Source organism: Gymnogyps californianus, chromosome 3 (assembly GCF_018139145.2).
Source record: "Gymnogyps californianus isolate 813 chromosome 3, ASM1813914v2, whole genome shotgun sequence".
Lineage (NCBI taxonomy): Eukaryota > Metazoa > Chordata > Aves > Accipitriformes > Cathartidae > Gymnogyps > Gymnogyps californianus.
The window spans coordinates 1,275,084-1,297,287 of record NC_059473.1 but is presented as its reverse complement, the minus strand read 5'-3'; the positions used below and the strand labels follow the sequence as shown (position 1 = coordinate 1,297,287).

The following is a 22,204-nucleotide window of genomic DNA, read 5'->3' as shown; positions in this document are numbered from 1 at the left end:
AACGTGGCAAAGAAATACCTCCAAATTCCATTTAGCGTGTGGTCCTGGTCCGTCTCCGCCCGAGACGCTCCGAGAGACGGGTGCGCACCTCAGCTCATCAGAAAGGAGGGGACCGCCTGACGTTTTCCTTCGCGCGCTTGTGCCACCTCCACTGGGCAGAGAAAATACCGGGCTTAGGACGCAGCTAGCGCGGTAGGTAGGTAATCTTCTGGATTAGCTGCAGATTTGATCTCAAAGATGTAAGTAAGTGCTGCTGAATTTAGCCGCGGTAAAAGGCTGGGGTTGGAACCGGTTTTGTTTAATTATTTCCCCTGTTTCCTTAGCGAGCAAAGATCCATCGTACTGATGGGTTTGTCTCGACTTGTATCCAGCACCTTTGGAGCCTTGGTGAGGGGAAGCACAGGCTGTGAGGGTTTACTTTTTCCTAGCGTCACACAGAGTATTTTACGCCATTTTTTGTTCACTTTGCCAGTATTACGCACAGTTGTGATAAGATGCGTATGGAGCTGGTGGACCAGAAGGCCGTACCCATGGGGTTGTGTGGTCTGGTACTGTGCTCTGGAGTAATACCATTAAAATACAAACGTTAGTTCTGTATAAGTAGGCTACAGCATGTCCTCCAGTGTATCAGTGGTAAATTGTGACAGTTTTAAAATGACAATCCGCCACTCTGCTGTATTTCCCCCCTCAGTACACAACTCTGTACTCTGAAAACCTATTAATGAAATGGCCTTAGCAAGAATATAATGTTTTGTGTGAATCTGTACGTTAATAAAGTGAAAATCATGAATGTAAGTAGCGATAAATGTTCTTTCCTGGAAAACGCACAAGGCAGGCTGAAGCTAGAGCCGGACATAAAGCCGTAGGGTGCGGGGATAAAAGCCAGTATGCAGAGTGCTTCCTCTCCGTCGCTTTGGCGACCTGTTGAGGTACACGCTAAGGGCGAACACTCGTATAGGAAAGCGCTGGCTGACTGTTTTACCCTGACTGTCACACCGCTTAATTCCTTGTTGTACAGGGTGCCATCTGGAGGTAACTGGAATGTCCCAAAGCATCACCTTTCCTATTTTTTCAGGCCTGTTTCTTAACGCCTAGCTAAAGGTAAGCTCCAAGAAACCTAGCCCCGCTGGCGGAAAGGTTAAGGTCTGGCCCCGGCTTCCACAGCGCTGTACTGTCACTCTCTGGCACAGGGTGACGGGCCTGAGGAAGAAGGGTGGCACCCGGCAGCTTCAGGCCTGCAGCAGAGCCGAGTTAGGACTGACTTACCTCAGTCTCAGTGCATTCGCAGCGACGGGGGGGGGGTCCTATGCATTGTGCGGAGGGTAGAGAAACATTTGATACGATCATCAAGTCACGGGAAGGGTCAGTCTTAAGATTTCAATATTTTAATAAGAACAGTTCATACGAGTAACTCACTTCCGTACATTCACGGAGTACAAAAGCTTCCCTGGCTACAGGTACTAGTGCTCAGACTTTAAATATATCTACAAACTCTTTACATTGGTCATGGGGAATACTGAGCTTCAACAGGAACATCGTGCTTGAATAAATATTTCAAATATAACCTCTTGGAAACGTTCTCTTTTAAAAAAATTCCCTTTCTATAGATTAAGTTATGATTCCATGGTAACACATCAGCCATCCCTTTAAGGTTCAAAAATAGCTCTGTGCCACAGTTTGGATACCTTTATTGCTTTGCCAACCCCTAAGCCTTAGAACGGGCCCTAACAAGGCTTGATTGTGCTTACCTTTACACTAACGCAATCGTTGAGAAAGTTTTTCTCACAGCTTCAGCTGAGAAAGTTTCTGTGGAAATAATACTACACGAATAGCAACATAAAGAGAAACAGAAAAACGAGTTAGAAAAGCTCCAGATTTTTACGTGGTGGCACTGGGAATCTAGTCCTGAGTTTGAAGCGTTAACCATACCAGCAAGTCGCTGTCGATTCATTCACGGCCGCTCCCAAAAACAAGAGTCATCCCAGTCGGATGTTTCTTTGTCAGTGCCAACTATTTCAAAGATTCCTTCCCTGCACAGGGAAAATACCCCAAATCCTCCCAAGTGCTCCACTGAGGTTAATGTGAGGTCGACCAAAGTAACTTTCTCTTTCCAGCCCAGCTTCAGTGTTAGCAAAGGAGACGCAGAAAACGCTTACCCTGGGCAGAAACTCTCTCAGGCTTCCCTGTGCAACAGCTTTCCCAGCTACTGGATGTGACTGGAGAGAACAAGGGGACGTACTCCCCTGGGGAAGGAGAGGAGACATTAAGGAAAGATCTCTCTGTCTCGGTAAGAAATGCCCCAAAAGAAGCGTGAGTCTCGTAGTGAGCGGTGGCGCTGGGATCCAAACCCCGTGGGCACTGGAGCAGGCTGCGTGAGATGGCGGTTTTGGAGCGTGGGCTGAACAGAAGTCATACTTGGGACTCTTAGTCCCTGTGTGCACTTTGTTACATTTCCTTATTTAAAACAAACAAAAAAAGGTGCATTGCCAGGATTATTCTACTAGAATTTAGCAGCAGGTGCTAGTAAGTTAAAGCCTTTGAACTGTAAGTTTATTCATCACTTATTTTCTTAAGGCCTGCCTCTTAACACCTCACTGGGGACAGTTAAACAGCCACTGGCCTGAAACTGCCGTACGGATTCCAACACAGTCTGGGAAATAAAGGCCTAAATCCCTTGAGTAGTCCAGTACTTTTTTCACTTATTTGCATCTTTTTAGGCCATTAGTCATAGGAACCCTGACTGCCTCCCGTTTGTAACTGAATTTACCTCTGGAGACTCCGGCACTGGTGGAATTAGCTGTCGCAACTCGACAGCGAAACAGTAGTTAACTTTTCCCACCGGCCTATTAATTTAAAAGTAGGTCTGCAGTTCCGAGCAACAACGACGTTTAAGTGACAGTAGAGAAAAGAGCGTCGCTGACCTATCTGAACCGGCAGAAAAAGGCTTCGATACAAGTTAAGAGGAAAATGCCAATAAGCTGTCTTTCTACACTAGCTTTTCCAGCATAGCTGAAGTACTACTTTTCATAGACTTTTTTTTTTTTTTAACAAGAGATGTTTTGGTCTCTTAATTGCCAAGTTAGATGGAAGCCGGAGCAGCTAGAAGATGCAGACTGTCGTGACTGAATGCAAGTGCCAAACTGCACGAGATTTCACCAAAATGTAAAAAGAATACCACCACCTGTACAGATGCAGCACTTGCCCGTTTTGCTACTAGAGAATCAAAACTCCTGGAATGAAACTCCAGATCTTTCCGAAGCTTGCTCCCACTCGTATTCCCAAGGAGTGAGGTGGCTCACTGCTTGGATCTTTGGCAAAAGCAGAGATAAACCAACATTTCCTGAAAAGCAATTTAGTAAAACTTATGTATGAATTTCCACTAGGGAAAACGCAATTAATTTCACTAAGCTACTAGGCTGAGAAACACAGCATCATTTCTCTTGATTGTACGTGTGTCATCAAATCAACTGGAAATCAAACTCGCACCTTCCTTATAGCCCATCTGAATGTAGGTACTCACTTTCCCTGCAGGCCAGCTAGAGCGAACAAGCTGAACTACACCCTTTTATTCGTAGGGAATAAACTTCCTGGGACTTCTGCCTCCTCTACCCACTGCCCTGGTGTGGTGTTACTCTGCCCCGCCTTCAGGAGACGGAGCGGTACACGTTGGAGGTGGGTCATGATTTTTTTGAGGAAATTCTGGAAATCCAGTGCCTGTCTTTCATGTCGAGCCCTGTTTCCTTGTTATAGCTTCCCCTAGTTCCCTCAGTAGGTTATTGGCAAAGTCAAAGGATTATAACAGAGGCTGCAGCTTAAATTGGATTTGTAAATACCAAATTATTCCATATTCACCAGAGCGTGCAGCTGTGGCTGAATAGAGTCTGTCTGTGTATGTAGCACCGTCAGCTCACTCAAAGTGGTAGCTATAAGGGCTTCCTGGGGTCCCGGAGTCCCATCTGACTTACAGTCTGGTCCCGTGGCAGAACCGCTGTCGTGCAGCGCAGTCACACTCCCCGGGACAGCAGGCAAGTTTTGATAGTGGCCGTTTTCAGAGAAAGACAGCAGCTTCTCCGGTATTTTAGGCGAGACGTCATATTCTTCGTCGGGAAGCTCTGTTTTGTGACTTTCGTCGTTCTTAGATGCTCCTTCAACGATGACAAGGAAGGACTTCCAGGGTGTGTTTTTATCGTGTATCTGAAAAAAAAAAAATAGCCAAAACCCACAAAGTTGAACACACGATGACTGTCCAGGAGGCAAAAGCTTGGATCCAGCTCACACCTGATGCTGGTAGAAAAGGTCTCTCTTTTCATCCCACATAACTATCCCAAAACTAGGTCAGTGTACATCAAGGCACTAATCCGTGTCCCTGGTGACCCTCCTGTTTTCATAAAGCATCTAGCTGGTCCAGCAGAGAGCCTGGCCCAGAAAGTGAATTCTCCTGTCACTTGCCAGTTGCACGGGGAACACGCTCAGAGGTCACAGGAGGAATCTGTCCTCAGGCGTGGCCTATACGGGCTATGCCACAATGGATTAAGAATGGCTTCACTGCAGACTCGGGACCGAAAGCAAACCATTGGAGCGTTTAACGCCACGTCAGAGAGAGGACAACGTGCTAAACCCGACACAAACCGGACAGGGAGGCCCCTCCAGGCCTGACAAAGTTGACAGCTCAGTAGGTGGCCACGTAGGCAGGCTCTGGGGCTACAAGGCAGTGGGATGACAGGTTCTTACCGAAGTGTGCCGTCGGAGGGTGGACTTGTCAGTGAAAGTTCGCCCACAGGCGTTGCACATGAACGGCTTCTCCCCGGTGTGTATTCGATGGTGACGCTGCAGCGCGTTCAGCTGCGTGAACTGCTTACCACACTGGTCACAGCAATAGGGTCGTTCACCTGAAAGCAGAGCCCAGCATTAAAGCGGTGATACTCGGGGTATTACGAGTACTGCTCACTGGGGAACCTCAAGTAATCCCTGTACTTCATGAAATGATAAGGCACACACAAGCATCTTCAGAAAAAAAACCCAAGATGTTTTCAGAATTCTCGCAGTTGGCTAAATTTTGACACACGTGAAGCAAGCAGATACTTGACAGAGTAAAGGCTATCCCATAGCCTGCATAAACCTGTGCAACCACTGAAGCCTCCACCTTTTTTACAGGTATTTTCCGTTAGCAACTAAAGTCCTGCCCGGAATACGCGTTTTCCTATTTACAAGGTACGTTCTGTGAGCATGAATACCAGAGCTGCTCATAACCACTAGGTTACCTCCAAATACATCATAAACTTGTCTTGCTGCAGTCACTGTATTAAGCACTTCTTGAAACACCCAGAGGAACAGACACTGAACAGAAAATCCAAGCAGGAGAGAATGCAAACGTGAAAGCGGACAACAACGCGATCAGCACTCTGCGGTGCTTTGCTCGGAGCTAAAATGGACATGGTTCTTTGGTCACTCAAAATCCTGGCAGCACTATTAACAGTATCTGCATAGCTCTTGGAAGTATTTCAGAGAATTGCTGTAACTCAGTAAGAAGCACAGGGAGTACTAGGAGAAGGAAAGCGGATGAAAGAACACGCTACATCAAGAATCAAAACGTGCAGGCAGGGTAGGAATTAAAGTAATGGGAAATCCTAGTTGAGAAATCCCTTGTCTGAATTAAGCAACTGTGAGGTCTACGTCTTTAAATTGTGATGCTTTGTTTCAAACAAAAGGAGCACCTCCTACCTGTGTGAACTTTTATATGCTGGTAAAGCGAGTTCCTCTGTGCAAACGTTCTGAAGCAAACTTCACATTTGAACGGTTTGGATCCAGTATGGATTCGGTTATGGTGTTTCAAGTACTCCTTAGAGGCAAAGCTCTTCCCACACGTTTCACACATAAAAGGCCTTTCCCCTACAGCAAGAGTGAAAAGGAGAATTAAACATCACACACGAAAACTGAACGCTATTAGATACAAATGAACCACACGCCAGCCTCACAAAAGGATTGGCCAATTTTAGTTATACGCGTCTCAAAAAGCGTTCTTGGAATTCCATTTCATTGTAATTTAATGTTTTCTGCTATCCACGTGTAGTTACAAGTTACTGGCAGAAGGCAGACCGTTTTAAGACGGGTCAATTAAGAGATGCGAAAGTACCACACACAACGCATGGGTGGTACAAAGGGTCAATTCAAAACACCAATTTACACCACGAAGGATACCCGGGAGAAGGACACGTGCTTTTAAAAAGATTTCTTTGCAGATCAGGATAGGCCAAGACAGCTGTTTTATACTCCTTGGGCTAACTGTTCTAGATTTATAGAGAAATCATTTTTCTCTTAAGAATTCAGCTAGACCTTTTATTGATGACAGATTTTTGGATGTTAAAGACTATCCAAAGCAGCCTCAGTCCACACTTCAGACGTTGGATCCCAGCCAGATGGAACTCCTTTTCTCTTTAATCAGCTCCAATTCCTCTCTCCACTGTCTGCCTATCCACCTGTAGGAACCTTTCTCAGTAAAATCGTGTCTAGGGATGAGAATATCTGATTTTATATAAAAAACAACAACAAAAAAAGTATTTTCTGAATGAAAATAAGATCATCTGGTTTCACAGCAGGCCTCCTCCTATACACAGTGCATTGCAAAAGAAAGCCTTACCTGTGTGACATCGTTTGTGATATATAAGCATGTGATTCTGAGTGAACCTGGCACCACATTCATCACAGACAAAAGGTTTTTCACCAGTATGGATTCTGAAATGAGAAAGCAACATTAAAGCACCGAGGCATCTCCTTTCCTTTGCAGCACAACGCAAGTTGTCTTTACTTTGTGGCTGCTCTCTGAAGAGTGACTGTATGCCTGCACAAGATTTTAGTGTCTTTTAAAAATACCTTCAGCTGGGCCAAATTCTGCATTGTGGTTTCTGCAGTGCTGCTTTTATTGCTCCCTCATGCGTGTGCTGCATGATCAAGGCCCAAAAGAAATTTCTTTAGGGTAAAAACAAATTTTTAAAGGTAAAAATTGAGTAAAGTTTAGAAAACTTGTATCCAGATAGACAGACTGAAGGAAAAACGTAACCGTCTCGTGGGCTCTGAAGTAAAGCAGGTACCTTTATATTGCTGACACTATCAATAAAATACTCCACGCAGAACGTGAGCGATGTGTTCCCTGGCACGCTGCTCTTGCAGGGCCATCAAGTAGAGAGTCACTGGCTACCCTGGAACAAGTGGCACCCAAGGAGTGGAATAAAAAGATGCCACTTTTATACAGTCAGTTTTCTTGCTGTCGCCCCAAGCTTGTGGTATCATCACCTGAGGAAGGCTGTGTGTACAGGAAAGGCAGTTTACAGAATTGCTGCCCGTGCCACTTTAGCTTAAATTTTTGAGCCCATGCACGCTTCAGGACTCTTTTGAATAGTGCTGCAGGAACACAGCCAACGGAGGCCAGCTTTCATGGTGATACACATCAACAGGAAGAGCACAGATGTAAAAATATACACAAAAAAGATGAGAAATTCTCACCACAGACTGTCACGATACACAAGTTAGGACAGCACTGAGTTTCCAGCATTCAACAAGCTCACTGATTAGTCCTAGCAGTACACAACAGAGGAGAAACGCCACTTAGGCAAAAAAATGATTTTTTAAGCTGCACAAAGCAGTTACTTGCGGTTAGGAAAGGACACATGACGAAAGAGAGATGCCGTACAGTTGCATCGGCAATAACATCTTAGCAAAAGTTATGCATCTGGACGTGCTTTCTACCACTGGGAGTAAACCCACTAACTTCAAAAGGGGCAGCGAAACAAAGCAGTGGCTAATGAACCCTTCTACCTTGCCTAGGAATACGCTGACACTACTACACTCTTTTTGGATCTGAGTAGTAGTACTTCGGGATATTTCTTCTACACCTCCCTCTCCACGCTTACTCCCCGGCTATAATCTGAACTTTGGTTGCAGATGACTGCTTTGGTAGACTGATAAAAGCAGGCTAAAGCTCTTAACAGCCAGAATTTTTGCCTTGATAAAAACGTCTCTCCCATGAACTTTCAAGACCATGTGTTTGCACCTCCGCCTTTGAGTCTCACTGCAATACAAGCACTACAACTGGTTTCATCAGCTCTGCGTGGGTGTCGCCGGTGCTTCACTCACCTCCAGACGGTGACGTGTCAGCCTGTTTCTAGTCACGTATCAGTTGTTTTCTATGCTTAGCACCCAAATCTGGCGTCCTTCAATTTAACGCATGGCCAAATCTTTTTAGAATATTTTCATACTTATTGCATAACATTATTCTGTTGACTATAAAGAGGCACCAAATTAGCTGAAATAATTATAGCCCTAATCCTACAAATCATTTGGCATGGGGGTTGCTTTTCTCATGTGAAACATCCCGTTGACTCTTAATAAGTCTACTCCCCTGAGAAAAGTTAACTGTGCGCTTCAGCAGCAGCAGGCCTCGACCCATGCACCTCTGCTTTGGCTGAAAGAAAATGACAGCAACTCCCTTAACCTGAAAAGCAGGGGCGGGGCGGGGAAAGCTATGAAAAAAGGAAATACGGACACTTTCCAGTCAGTCACGTTTTACATCCCCACTTCACTTGAAGGCTCAAGGTGTGTTCCAGGGGATTCTGCTTCTCCCCCCAGAATCTAACAAGGCCAGTTAAGTCTGTTCATACCTCATGTGTGTTTTAAGTGCAGAAGGCTGAGAAAATTTAGCCTCACACTCTGTGCACCCATAAGGCTTGTCGCCTGTATGCGTCCTTTCATGGAGCCTCAAGGCAGTTTTGGAGCTCAACCCCTTTCCACACTGTTGGCACTGATGACGCTCCCCACCACCCTCATGAACCTGGAGAATGTGCCTCTTGACGTCCTTCTTCCTCTTGAACTTCTTACCGCAGAGCTCACAAGGGAAGTGGCGCTCGCTGCTGTGGACATGGCGCTGATGGCTTTTTAGGTTGCACCGGTTGGCAAAGGTCTGACTGCAGGTTTCGCACCGATAAATGATTTCGGCTGCAATGCCGTGGCTGTGCTTTATGTGCTTGAGAAAACTTTTCTCATACAGGAATTCCTTCTCACACGTGCTGCACTTGAAGTTACTGCCTCGCTTCTTTTTATCCTCTTCGGATTTTTTCAGGTTTTCTTCTGATTCAAAGTTGCCATCACATTCTTCGCTTTCAGGTTTGATGTTGTTCTCCGCTTGCTCCTCCTCCCTCTCCATATCACACACGTCCTGATCTTGAGGGTATTTGTTTTCTTCAACAGCAACCTCTGCATTCTTCTGCTGCTCTCTCAGCCGCCTCGTGTATTTCTTCTTCGGGATTTCCACAAATACCTTCCTCCCAGCCAGTCTCCCACTTGCCCTTCTGATTTTGGCATAAGGAGGCTTCATCATTTCCTTCTTTTTGTCCATTTTCTCTTTTGATTTGGTAGCCGGCATCTCAGGAGGCATTCCATTGCTGGGCCTGTCTACTGGGGAATCTGGAGGATCCAGAGGACAGTCTGCCTGGTCAGCTTCTGCCACAGCAGCTGCTTTGGACTCGAGCAAAATGCTTGGCTGGGTAGCGCTCTCTTCCTCAGAATTCTGTGACTCTGAGAAGTTCTGCAGCTCCAACAGCACCGATTCGAGCATCTGCTTCTTTAATTGAAAGCAGGTTTCCGAGAGGTCCAAGCACTTCAGCTTTTCGGCTATTTCTAGCATACGCTGCACTCTGTCTTCTTCCACTTCTACCTTAGCAGTATAGACAAACTCGAGAAACGAAGCAAAATCAGCAACCTGGACCTCATTCAAGAACACGTTGGTCCTTGGGCCGTCCATGCCCTTCTCATTAAGGAACACCTCCTTGAAAAATTTGCTTGTCGCTGCCAATACAGCCTTGTGAGCAACAAACTCTGCCCTGACGCCTTGATACTCCACGCTGACAGTCACGTCGCAGAGGTGGCCCAGGAGACGCAGCTGATGCATTTCATTCAGAAGGTTGATAGGGGAGGACTTGGATTCCAGTAAAACTGCATTACTTTCCATCTTTCTTCTCTCTGCAAAAAGCTGTTAACGACATTGCACGTTAGCTATTTGCACGGAAGCTCACAAAACTCAAGATTTCAGCGGCCAGAAGTCACGCCCAGGCTTTCGAGAGTGCTTCACTTCAGATTGAAGCGCTTAAGGTGCTTGAGCTTAAGAGACCAGACTTTCAAAGGAGCATTGTGAAAAGTCTGGCTAGAAGCGCAGATTTCAAAAAGCATCACCCTAAGCGGTCACATCTAAAACCATGCTGCCAGTCACACACAGAGCTTTCTCTGACATTAGAGTTTGAATCTCGACCGTAATTTTACCTAAACACTAGAGACTATTAGAACCCGTAATAGGGACAAAGCAAACAGAGGAAGATCAAAAGAAATGTTCTCATTAAGGCATGTGGAATTAAGAAAGTATTCTCCCTCCTAATCAGGCAATAAGAGAAAGGTAAGATTAAGTAAAAGTTAACTGCAATCCTAAATAAACACTTCCTTAAACAGGCTTTTGAGATAAGACTTTTAAACAAGACTCGGATAAAATTCCAAATGCTTAACCAACCAAAGCATAGGAGACTGCATAATCATATTCTTAAACTAAGAAATCATAAGACTTCCTCAAAGTGTTTTCTTTTCTAAAAAATTCATCACTCAAAATGGACTTACAGCCTCTAAATTTTGAATGCCCATTTGTAGCCTTACAAGGGCTTCACCATTTCCACTACCGTTTCGGTTATGTCGCATTGCCAAGTAATGTTTTAAGCTGCCCCAAAGTTCTCAAAAGAACGGAGTTTTTTTTTAAAAAATGTTTGATCCCAGAACAAACAATATTTCTATGAACTTTGAAGACGCTCTGAGCAACACCCTCCCCCCGCAATCTATGGAGTTTCACTGTGTTCCTAACAACTACGTACGCGTCCATTTTGAATCTGAAGAATTTCTTTCTGCTTCCTAGAAGTTAACTAAGGTTTCTTTTCTCTGTACATGCTCAGGTACAGTAGACTTGCAGCCTTTATACACGGGACACTAGAAATCTTGCTCAGAAAGATAAATTAAAAAAAAAAGTGTACAAACAGAACAAAATTCATATTAATACAACAGTAAGGAAGCCATATTAAGCATGAGAGACACAAGAATAATATTCATAGCATCAGAAAGAGATACTCTTTCTCCTCCCATAGAGCTATAAACTCAAATTTTAGTCCATACTCATTTCAACACACCAAAAGTTAGACTCACATCCTAATACAATTTTCTGTATTTAAAACAGTTTTGATAAAATATTTTCAAAAAACTGTAAAATGGAGAGCTATAAAATACACAGATTCATGGAGATTATTAGTAGCCATGTAAAATGAATGCTTCATAGACTTAATACTACACAAGGTAAAAAGCCACAGGGAGACCCTGCCCTAAGGAGTTTACAAATAAGGCAGACAAGACCTGAGGGAAGTAGAGTGGTTTCCCCAACCTCACGCAACAAGCAAGTGGGAGAACAGGGAACGCAATCCACCACGGGCACCCAAACCCCGACCCGAGATTCTACAGCGAAAGATTATCCTCAGAACCAAACCCTTCCTATTTCCTAACCTTTGACTCTTCAGCTCAGTCAACTTTTAATATTAACATTTAAATAGTTCAATTAACGTTATTCTAATAAATAGCCAGAAAACACTGTTACCGAGTTACGCTTACAACACCTAAAACAAAAGACCCAGGAAGGGGACAAAGAATCGCCTGTGCCAGCTCAGAGCTCAACAAGCATCTCAAAACATTGTGCACTTTTACAAGCAAACCTCAATGCTACACCTTAGTTTTGATAGAAAGTTTATATGAATGAGAATGACATTATTTGACTCCTGACTGAAAGGCTGACTCTTATAAACAACATAAAAGATGATGTTTAAGCTTTGCTTCCCTTTCTCCATAGTCACTCTGCGATTTTCTTCCTCCCAGTTATACGACACACTGGCACTCCAAGTATTTGAGGGCGAATTAAGCAAAGACTCATTTAATGCTTTATCTGAAATAATCAACGATACAAAAACTTAACTTTCCCCCCCCCAATTATTTTCTAACTGCTTATCATGTTATTTCACGACTATCCATCTATTTCCCACTTGAACACACAGCAAAGGCTGTGGTCACATGTAGACAACAGCGATCCCCAGCAGGAAACAAGAACCCAAACCACAAACTTCTCCCACTGGGGTGAACGGGCTCATAACTGTACTCAGCGAGCCGTTCGTTTCAGGAGCTGACCGCAGACACGTGTGTTAACAGACACATCGTGCCAATTCCTTTTTTCTTAAGGCTACAAAGCAGAAACCTCCCCTTCCTCCCACGACAGTATTTGCAGAGTCGAAAGCCCCTGTGAAAACGCATCGCTCGCTCTCATCGCTAGCCTTCCGCTGGTCTGGAATTTGCTCAGCGGAGGAGCAGTAATCCAACGCGTACAGTAAGATACGTTGTGCTGTGAAGGCTTTTCTTTGCCACTCCTGTGGCAAGTATACTGAGCTGCTGAGCACTGGGCTGGCAGAACATCTTCAACAGAAGTATGATATATTCATCTTAAAAAAGAAAAGTCCTGAAAATCTGCAAACTGAGCCTGCTCACTAGGACTAGCCTCTAGAACCGAGATTCAAATAAAAGCAATTCTTCCATAAGGTCAGTCATCGTACACCGTGCACGTGTCCCCTTCCAGAGGCAAAGCTAGCTGAAAAGAGACAAAAAGAGCCAGCTAGATGTAACAGAAGTTCTTGTGGACCCACAAGCTTGTCTGTTCTTCTGCACCAGCAATTCCGTACAGTCTAACAAGAAATGTTACTGCTACACACCAGCCTGCCTCATTTAGGATTGCTCCAGCTACTGAAGCTACAATAATGGCACCACAACAACAGGCACAGTCTGCAGGGCTGAAGCGGAAGTTAAACCTGCGAAGCAAAGGACAGCACACTGCACCAAACACCCAGCAGGAGTTTTAGATGACAGGCTAGAGCACCCTACAAAGACCCGGCAGCCCCTGTGAGAGCGCAGGGGCACTCCGAGATGTGCACTAACTCCAGACCGGGCCAGGAGACTCCCGCACAGAAAGAGGATGGGGCATCGCCACATGGTTCCCCACAGCTCACACGACAAGGCCAGTCGCCCTCCTCCTCAGCAGGCTTCTTCCTCAGCCTCCCTGGCTCGCCACAGCGGCCCGAAGATGGGCCTGGGGACGGGCTACAGCCCACACGGCCCGAAGAGTGGGCAGCAGCCCCCCGAAGGGTAACAGGCAGAGGATGCCCAGCTGGCTGCCCGCGCCTAGGACAGCCGATGAGGCAACTGACCTCCCTGCTGAGGGACATCCCCCCGCCTCAGCTCCCGCTTCCTCTCCCCATCAGAAAGGGCCGTGGATCACACGGGAACGCTAGGAGCACGCCCCGCTACCTCCCCACGGCGGGGGACAGGGTGGAGATCAGCTCCCGGCGCAAGGGCCGCCGCGCCGAGGGCCACAGCGGCCACCCGGCTGTGAGGGGAAGGGTACGGCCAGCGGCTGAGGGAGGCAGCAAGGCCGCCGAGGGGCGGGGGGGGGGGCCGAGGCCAGACCCACCATCACTCCCCACGTACGGCAGCCCGGGAAAGGCCGCGTAGGGGGAAAGGCCCCTCCTGCCCCCAGACTCACCGGGCAGCCCCGCAGCCGGGCCGGGCCGCTCCTCACCTCACAGCCTCCGGGCGGCGGCCGGAAGCGCTGCCGCCCGATAGCCCCGCCCCTCGCCCTGACAACGGCCGTTGGCAAGGGACGGCGCAAGCGCGGCCGCTACGCGCAGGAAGTGGCGTTAAAGGGGTGCGACGGGCGTTGCTAGGCAACGCGGCCTAGCGGGCCCAGCCGTGCCCGGCCCTCCCCAGCGCGGACCCCGTAGAGAACCGGCCCGGTTGTATCGGTACCAAATTAACCAGTTTTCTGCAGTCAAATCTATGCAAATAAATCGGCTACGGGATCTTTATTAAAAACCAAAGCAGTAATTCACAGCGACGGCACCGCACCCTACGCACGCACAGACCTCTCCACGCTTTCACCACCAGAGGTTCTCCCGGACTCTGTGAAAAACAGAACTGCGTACGGATCTTAAAAAAAAAAAATAAACCTAACTGGCACCGCTACTTTTAAGCAGCGTTAGGGCCCCCTTTCCCTGGCTGTGACGTCCGTAACTCCGGCTCCCCCGCATAAAGCCGCCGCCGCCCCGAACGAGGCGGCCGCAACGAACGCTTGAGCTAATTTGGCCTATTACGACCCGGAGTGACCGCACAGTTTTCCGGCGATAACTGTCGTTATAAGTATAAAAGGGAGCGATCGGCGTCTTCCGCGTTACTAACGCTAGATGGCACATGTTCTACTTTTTTAAGAACAATGCTTTCTGGTTTATAAAGTTTACCTTGGTCAACCGACCAAATTTCCGGCGCAGAGTCTTCACCCATACAGGCTTCCGAGAACGTTTCTATTTTGGACCAATTATGGTCTTTTTTGGTTGTAAGATCTATTAAGAAACTCCTCCAGTGAGCATTCCGGTCATGAATCTAGGAAGAAAAAAAAAAGGGGGGGGGGGGGGGGCAAACCAATTACATCTGATTTTTTCCTAACAATAACTTTAATAACTGAAGATTTAATCCAGTGCAAAATCAAATAGCGTTGGGGTTAACTCTGTGATACTGTGCTCAAATGGAAAAGCTGAACTCTGAAACACAAGAGCAAGTCTGTTTTGCCAACTCTGCGCTGATTTTCTGGCTCTGCTGTCATGGAGCGCTTCCAAAAGCAGCCAGAATTTTAGCATACAGGAAAACATTAACTTAAAAACTTGTAATTGGAAAAAAACCTTATGTTCTGTCTTAGCAGTCACTTCAATGACCCAAAGGTGTCTGAAAACAGCTAAGCTCAGCAATCCATTTTTCAGCATATCGCAACGCTGGAAACACGGAAAAATCACATTCATCTGCAACGTGACGATGTTACAAATCATCACGTTACGGCCTCTGCGTAAGAGGCTTAAAAGACTGCAGAGACTGTAGTAATATAAAATGCGGTACCATTCCTTTAAGAAAGGGATTCAATCAGCAATAAGCATGTTAAAATAACCACTAAGATTAGGTTTTTCCTTTTGAAGACAATACAACAGCTAGCTGGGAGATGACCGGCTTGACAGCCAGTAGTGGGAGCTGCTGGATGGAGGAAAATCCTGCGTGCTTCAGAAACACATTTCTGAAAGCTGTGTACAGATGGCAGGTCAATCCCCCAACCCTAACACTCATTCTTCTGCCCATTTTTTTTTTTTTTAATAAGGATCACAACTCAAAACACCAACGTGAACCCTCGTTAAGCCGAGAAACTTCTCTCCGTAGTTAAACGTCACCGCCGCAGCCTGCCTGCCACGAAGACACCCGAGGGGCAGCGTACCGACACGTGTCTGCGCAAGGTGGACATGTCCGTGAAGGTTCTCTCGCAAGCTCGGCACTTGTACGGCTTTTCCCCGGTGTGAATGCGCTGGTGGCGCCGGAGAGCGCCCTGTTGGGTGAACGTCTTCCCGCACTGTTCGCAGAAGTACGGACGGGTCTCTAAAAAACAAAACAAACAAACAAAAAAATCACCAACCCAGGAAGCACAGAGTGACAAGGCAGGTTCTTTCGGCCCCGATTTCAGCAGACAAAAAGCATGAAGACTTTTTAAAAGATCAGTATTGATAAAGCGGTGTACATAGGAGACAGGCGCTTGAGGCCCTGGTTTTTAAGGTTATGTGATAAATGTTTCTTGGCTGCAAAGGAAAGCCTGAGAACAGCTCTCTGATCTTGCAAGGGGAAGAGCAGCAAGTACAGCCGCTCTCTGCTCCGCCGTCCTTCAGCAGCACAAAACAGGCCTCAGTCTTCTGGGCAAGCGCCATCCGATACGATACAAGACGATATCGTGCCCTGTTTAACAAGTCAGGATCTAGGTATGAGCCCTGCTTTTCCTCACCACCTAATTCAAGGAGCTTATAAAAGCGGTTCTGGAATAAAATGTCACCTCCCAAACCGGAAAGTACTTCAGACCCAACCTTACGGTGCCGTTTATTTTCCCAGCCACGAACAGTTTGTTTCGTTACCTGCATGGACGTTACTGTGCTGGGCGAGCGAGGCTCTCAGTCCAAACGTCTTCCCGCAAACCTCGCACTTGTAGGGCTTCGCACCCATGTGGCACCGTTTATGGCATTTTAAGTATTCGTTGGTGGCAAAATGTTTTCCGCACACATCGCATTTAAAAAGGCGCTCTCCTGAGTAAAGAGAAAAAGACATTCTGAATTCTTTCAGCAGAATTTTGTACTTCAAAGTTGGTTTTCAAATGTCTTTCTAACCCTAGTAGTTTCGTTCCCGGTACTTGAAGTCTCTTCTGCGAGTTACAAAAAAAAGCGTGCACCTTCTTCAAATCCCAACTAGCAATTTCTAGCAGTATAAAGGGAGGCGATGGGAGAAACCAGGTGGAAGGAACAGAAGTATTTAATGCCTACCTGTGTGGGTCCTTTTGTGGCCAGTGAGTTTGCCTTTATCAGCAAAGCAAGCCCCACAGTCCTCGCAAATATATGGCTTCTCCCCTGTATGGGACCTAAATGAAGCGAAACACAAACGACTTAATAAATTAGCTCTTGCAGTGCATTCTTAAAATAATGTATGTGAAATTACGTTCCACACGCTACAGGCAGCATACTTCGTTTTTTTAAATGAAGTGGGAAAAAAGTACGTTCTGCTCACTCAGGAAAGAGAGTGTTTACGAGTATAGGCGCTACACTAAAATTCCCATTTAAGGTTTACGTTTTCCTCGCTCTCAGGCCCTACAAAATCCGCCTTTCTTTCACAAGTTATAGCTCATAGTATCAGCATCGGAAGGCAGAAAGCAGGGAAGACGACAAGCTGCTGCTGTGCTAGAGACTGCAAGTGCATCCAGACTGTCCCCAGCACAATGCCAGCAGCAGATCTCCTGGGACATTGTGGGCCACATTCTTGGCTTCCGCAATCCTCCCCTCTCCTGTCCTCTGGCCTTCAAACTTTAACTGGCAGGATATTCCCATTTTTAACACAAAAGGCACTAAGGAAAGTCAGGCAAGCAGTGTTTCCAAACGCATGCTGGACATCTGCTTTTAAACTAACTCAAATCGGAGAAAGTCTGAGCCTAATGTTTGGTCTTAACACTGCGCTGACTTCCCTTATTCCATCCCAAATAGCATGATGTGGAAAAACATGCATAATTTTGAGTTGTCAGGCAAAATGCTGCACATGTGAGACAGCCAGTTACCCAACGCAAACCCCATGAGTCACCGTTTTGTTGCAGTCATACCGCATCTTACACGCAGCGCAGCTCTGCTGCTGTTTCAGCTGTCAGAGATTATCGTGACATTTCAGATGTTTTGCTGGTCCTGAATCAGTATACCTCACCTTTTTTTTAAATCACTGTTAAGAACATTTCGGAGACAGAAGAAAGCGACTGTCCCCATTGTACGGGTCCGCAGTCTCTAGTAAGAGGGTTTCTCTCACCTAGTTTAGCCCTCCAACAGTTAACCTCCTCCTATAAGCTATCTGCTACGCTCCCTGCTTGGAGAAAGATGGGAAATTCCATGGGATGATTCACCCTCTCCTGGGAGAGGACACATTTAAGACAGACACCACCAGGGAGCAATTCATCCAGTCTAGCTCCAATGACTACAGAGGGAGCCCAGATGAGAAGCCCAGCTTTTGTACTGCATACAAGAAATGAAATCCCACACCAAATGCCAGGCTCAGAGTGATAAAGAGCGAGCAGGGCTCGGCATCTGGGTCTCTGAGGTCCTTGACTAATTCTTCAGCCCATGCTACTTTTCATCGGTGAAGGCCATCGCCTTATTTTGAGGACTGACTCAAACGACTGGCTTTCACTTACAAGTTCGGATAGAGCATCTGTTTCAAAATCCCTACCAAAACTGATGCAATGACCAGATGCAGACAAAGCCTTTACGTGAAAGAATTAATCACAGATACTACACAGCAAATGATATCCCGGTGTTCCTGTTGTAAGGACACGCAAGGAGAATGACTCAGAACTGGGAAGTCAGAAGAGGAAAAAGAAGTGCTGAAGTACACTGGGCACGCAGGGAGCGGTAACGGGAGAAGCAGTACTGTAGGCTGACCTGGTATGGATCTTAAGTTGTGATGGCTGAGCAAATTTTGAATGACAAATGCCACATTCGTAAGGTTTTTCTCCCGTATGCGTCCGCATATGAAACACTAGTGCCGTTCGGGAGCTGAGGATCTTCCCGCAGACGGAGCAGAGAGGGCGTTTGACTCTACCTTCATGCTTCCGCATATAATGTGTCCTCACATCTCTCTTTCTTTTAAAAGTAGCATTGCAAAGGGTGCAGGCAAACTGCCTTTCTTCAGTGTGGACACACGCTCGATGCTCCTTCCAGCTGTTGTAACTAGCAAACGACTTGCTGCAGATGTCACATTGATAGACTTTACCAGGCAAGCACTGATGGACGTCTCTGCAGTGATCCACATACTTTTTCCGGGAAACAAACTGCTCATTACACTTATCGCATCTTATTACATAGGCAGATTTCTTATTCACCCCGCTTCTATTTACCTTCTTTATTTTAAACTCTTCATCTGATTCATGTTCTTCACCATCCTTCTCATTAGAGTATTCATCATCCTCATCGTCCTCCTCAGTATCCCTACTATCTTCAACTTCTGAATACCCCGCTTCGTAATCTACCTCCTCCTCGCCCTTCACACTCATTTCACCTTCATCTTCATTCCCTTCTTCGCTCATTTTTTCACTTCTTGCTTCAGCTTCCTTATATTTCCGCTTCCGTTCTTCTTGCTCATTGCTACAGTCTGCTTCGGTAACAGATGAACCCCCGGGTTCTTCCTCACGACTTGTGGCCTCTTCGTGCCCCGCACGCTTCCGTCGTTCAGCCTCCGATGTCCCATCCCACGTCGCTCTGTCAGGATCTTTGTCACAGCTTGTTGCGTTTGGTCTATGCGCAGGCGGAACTACCATCCAGTAGACAGGCATGAGTTTCCTCTCTTGCCCAGACTCATGGATTTTTCTGTTAAAATCAACAAACAACAGAGCAGAACTTCAATAAGTTTAATTGTTTCAATTCAGACATGTTTGCCTTGGAGGAAGAGTCGTTTCCTTTTAATTGTTCTTCGCACCATTTAAAAAATTAACAGCAAGTTTGGAGAGCCGAACAACAGGGAAATTTTGTGTAGAGTTGGACCAGATAATTAAAGAAAATTAAAATGTCTCAGTTCATCAAGGATGGAGCCTCTCAAGTATACACATTTGTCATCTGACTAGTAACATAAGATGGACTGTACGTTTTCCTCCAAGGCCACAGCGGACAGGATAAGAAATTATGGACTTAAAACAAGGGAAATATAGATTAAACACCTGTACGGAAAACCAAAACAGATCCCCTTGTAAGCCATCAACTGCAGTGGTTAACTCTACTTATCACTACTCAGTGCGTGGAACAAGCTATGTCATTGCACTTGCGACACATCTGGAATGCTTTTTCTGCTACTGGACTGAACTACAAACAGATTTTGACATTTTTTTTAAAAGGGAAGCTGGGATCCAGTAGAAAACCACGTATCTCCTGTACCACACAGGCAGGGCACGGAGACGTTTGACATGTACAGTGGCTTTTGCAGTTCTGGAAACTACCGTGCAATTTCAACATCTTGTTTTCAGTCAGGCAGCGCTTAATAAGCCTATCTGGAACGTGCCGCTACCCAGCAAAACAGCACGCAGGATATTTGGCCCATGAAAACCATCCTAAAAAGCACCACACAGCCCTGACGTTTGTGAAATGGGCATTTTCTTGTGCATTTTAAACAGATGCCGATTTTTTTCAGGCTCCTATTTAAAAACCCAAATCTGAGGCTTGCAAAATCGCCCAAGAGATCCGGTAGCACAAGTCCCCTTTGATTCAATGGGAAACATTTGCCTAAACTCCCAGTCTGGGAGACCTCAATCCAGTAAGCTAGACTGAGAGCTCGATGAGGTCAACGGAAAAAAATCTGTGCCGATTTCAACACACTTCTGATCAGATCCAAGGAATGCTGGAACTAAAGTAACAAGGACTTCAGGAACACTTTTATCCTGGTGCCCAAAGAGAAAACACATTTTCCTGTGCGCGCACGGACAAACACACACACACACACACAGAGAATGCTGTACCTTACGTGAGTATTGTAAGCAGACCTCTGAGCAAAGCTGGCGGGGCAGCGTTCGCATTTATAAGGTTTCTCCCCGGTGTGCGTTCGTATGTGGACTGTCAGGCCGCACTTGGAACTGATGACCTTGTCGCAGTACGGGCAGGCCTGGGGATCCCGCTTCTTCTCATGCACCCTGCGGATGTGGTCGTTTATGTCCTTCTGGCGCTTAAACCTCTTGTCGCAAAACACGCAGGAGAAGCCCCGCTCATCACTATGAACGGTGAGGCGGTGCTGCCGGAGGTTCTGGTGAGTGGAGAAGAGCTGCTCACATGCGTTGCAGCTGTACTTGACAGCCAGATTAACGTCATGCTTGAGCTCCATGTGCGACTGGTACTGCTTGATAACACGGAACGATTCGTTGCACTTCTCGCACGCCATCTGCGGCAAGACTTTTGCCACGTGCCGCGGTGATTTCCTACGTTCCGTTTTACTGGCAAATTTGGAAATTAAACTGTTTTCATCTTCCCACTGCTCAGGCAAAGTGTTCCTAATTACTACGCAGGCTTCCTTTGACTCAGTCTGACTTCGGAGAGAATGACTATTCTCGTTTTCCAGACTAACGATATCCACGCCGAGTCTGTTTCTGCTATCTGTCTTGTTACATTTCGGTAGCTTTGCTGTCCTGGATTTTGGGTCTGGAAAAGCAATGTCCTCTTGCTCCAGGCTTGCCGGTTGGCCTTCAACGAGTTCGTAGCCAGCCAGCAACTTTTTATGTTTTTGCCTATCCCAAAGTTTCCTCTGCATGGGTATCGCCACTACTTGGGAAGAGTTACTCAGTTTGCGGTCCTCCTCTTGCTGGATGCGAGCCCACTGTGGCCCGCCATTTTCACCCAGCTGACCTTTCAGATGGAGGCTCAGATCTAACCCCTTCCTGCCCTCTGCTTTCACTTCTTCACAAATGTCAAGCAAATCCTTGCATTCAAGTCTTTCGGCTATTTCTTTCATCCGTTGCAGTTTTTCCGCTTCAATCTCCACTTCTGCAGTGTAAACAAACTCCAGGAAGGAGGTGAACTCTTCCGTGTAAATGTCTTGCAGAGTCACTGTGCAATTCTTGGTGTCCAGCATCTCATCATGCAGGAACAGCCCCTTGAAATAATTGCTGGAAGCTGCCAGGACAGCTTTGTGAACCAGAAACTCCTCTTGAATTCCGAGATGTTGTGTGTGAACCGTCACGTCACAGAGGTGACCGAACTGGTAGAGAGAATGCAGTGCCCTCAGGAGGTTAGGAGCAGCAACCTTGGATTTCATTAGAATTTTCTTTTTCTCCATCCTGCCAGAAAAACAGACAAATGTTTGAGTGCTTGCGCTCCCTCTTCCATGAGCTATCTTTTCATTCGTATACGACATCAATCACTTACACAAAAAGCTCAGTGGAGATCCATCTCCTAATTCCTGATTTACAAGATGTGGTAAAGACCTCAAGGTTACTTCTATCAACGCAACTGTCATCAGCAAACACGCTTGGCTTATCACAGTCACAGATTTAGATTTACACTCTAGAATAATCCTTCAGAGCGAATACTCTGTAGCACAGATAGCAACAGTAACAGAATACGAGTAACATGATTGGCCCATCTTAATAATAAAACACTCTTCATACAAGCACTTTTCAACAGCAGAGGTCACAACAATTTATAGTAGAAACAAGCATCTTTCCTCACTCTTGTACAAAGCAGGAACTGAAGCATAGCAAGTCACTTCACTTCCGATTGTTTCCAGGCTGGTGTTGAAACAGAGCCTGCGTTTTCACAGTCCCGCACCAGGCTCTACTCTGCGCCAGGCAGCCCCTCGTGCCAAAGCAGGGGAACAAATCCTTGGATCCGGTTCAATTTTGTTTCTGTCTTTTTTTCCCCCCCCATATAAACAATCAGACCTTAATAATGATAGTTAGTAAGCTTCTATTGTATTTGGCCACTTAAATAATATACAGGGACAAACTACATACCTAGAA

The 22,204-nt window shown here is 46.2% G+C and overlaps 2 protein-coding genes across 2 annotated transcripts in view; both read right to left on the bottom strand.

Moving 5' to 3' along the window:
- Positions 1-2,464: 2,464 nt before the first annotated feature.
- On the bottom strand, positions 2,465-14,451 carry GZF1 (GDNF inducible zinc finger protein 1). Its single transcript, XM_050893298.1, has 6 exons — positions 14,403-14,451; positions 8,655-10,021; positions 6,638-6,732; positions 5,722-5,889; positions 4,732-4,889; positions 2,465-4,194 (listed from the first exon to the last, which is right to left on the bottom strand). The coding sequence occupies exons 2-6, from the start codon at positions 9,998-10,000 to the stop codon at positions 3,838-3,840; spliced, it is 2,124 nt and encodes a 707-aa protein (XP_050749255.1). The 5' UTR covers positions 10,001-10,021; positions 14,403-14,451; the 3' UTR covers positions 2,465-3,837.
- LOC127014155 (GDNF-inducible zinc finger protein 1-like) overlaps positions 13,956-22,204 on the bottom strand; it is a 48,999-nt gene continuing 40,750 nt past the window's right edge. Inside the window, exons 2-7 of the mRNA XM_050893297.1 lie at positions 20,216-21,523; positions 18,153-19,076; positions 16,503-16,597; positions 16,101-16,268; positions 15,419-15,576; positions 13,956-14,544 (exon numbers count right to left, since the gene is read on the bottom strand). Of these exons, the coding sequence (XP_050749254.1) occupies positions 14,299-14,544; positions 15,419-15,576; positions 16,101-16,268; positions 16,503-16,597; positions 18,153-19,076; positions 20,216-21,522 (2,898 nt within the window). The 5' untranslated portion in view covers position 21,523 and the 3' untranslated portion in view covers positions 13,956-14,298. The remainder of the gene's footprint in view (positions 14,545-15,418; positions 15,577-16,100; positions 16,269-16,502; positions 16,598-18,152; positions 19,077-20,215; positions 21,524-22,204) is intronic.

What these genes read in the sequence shown, in the direction of transcription:
- GZF1 (XM_050893298.1), bottom strand. Translation starts at nt 10,000, where the DNA reads ATGGAAAGTAATGCAGTTTTACTGGAATCCAAGTCCTCCCCTATCAAC. An exon ending in TCACAAACGATGTCACACAG is followed by an intron (nt 5,890 to 6,637) that starts GTAAGGCTTTCT and finishes CTCTTGCTGTAG; the next exon opens with GGGAAAGGCCTTTTATGTGT. An exon ending in CCCTCCGACGGCACACTTCG is followed by an intron (nt 4,195 to 4,731) that starts GTAAGAACCTGT and finishes TTTTTTTTTCAG; the next exon opens with ATACACGATAAAAACACACC.